The sequence below is a fragment of the Penaeus monodon genome, chromosome 25, assembly GCF_015228065.2.
Source record: "Penaeus monodon isolate SGIC_2016 chromosome 25, NSTDA_Pmon_1, whole genome shotgun sequence".
NCBI classification, from domain to species: Eukaryota; Metazoa; Arthropoda; class Malacostraca; order Decapoda; family Penaeidae; genus Penaeus; species Penaeus monodon.
In genome coordinates this window covers 33,072,144-33,072,429 of record NC_051410.1, presented here as the reverse complement: position 1 = coordinate 33,072,429, position 286 = coordinate 33,072,144, and the positions used below count along the sequence as shown (strand labels likewise).

At 44.8% G+C, this 286-nt stretch overlaps 1 protein-coding gene across 3 annotated transcripts in view; it reads right to left on the bottom strand.

Moving 5' to 3' along the window:
- LOC119589152 overlaps positions 1–286 on the bottom strand; it is a 28,879-nt gene that overhangs the window by 20,488 nt on the left and 8,105 nt on the right. For 2 of the 3 annotated variants that reach the window (XM_037937729.1, XM_037937727.1), the window contains exon 2: positions 8–150. In XM_037937729.1, coding sequence (XP_037793657.1) covers positions 8–107 — 100 coding nt within the window. In that variant the 5' untranslated portion in view covers positions 108–150. The remainder of the gene's footprint in view (positions 1–7; positions 151–286) is intronic. The other variant, XM_037937728.1, reaches the window with a different exon arrangement.

Here is a 286-nt window from a genome sequence, read left to right as displayed (position 1 = left end):
TACCTACCGAGCCCTGCGACATCGAGTTCCTCCTGCGTCGACGCCTCCCTCGGGGCGCCCACCAGCAGGAGCACCAGCGCCGCCCACGCCACGACGCCCACCCTCATCGCATCCGCCTTCTAGCACTTTACTCCCTGTGTCTAGTGTCTACTGAAAATATAAACATAATATCACTTTAAACATTACTACATCAATAATACTACTAGTTACGAAGTTACTTTTTTATATTAAAGAAATGATTACAGTGATTATACATATATTCTAAGGAATCATATCACATTAACCT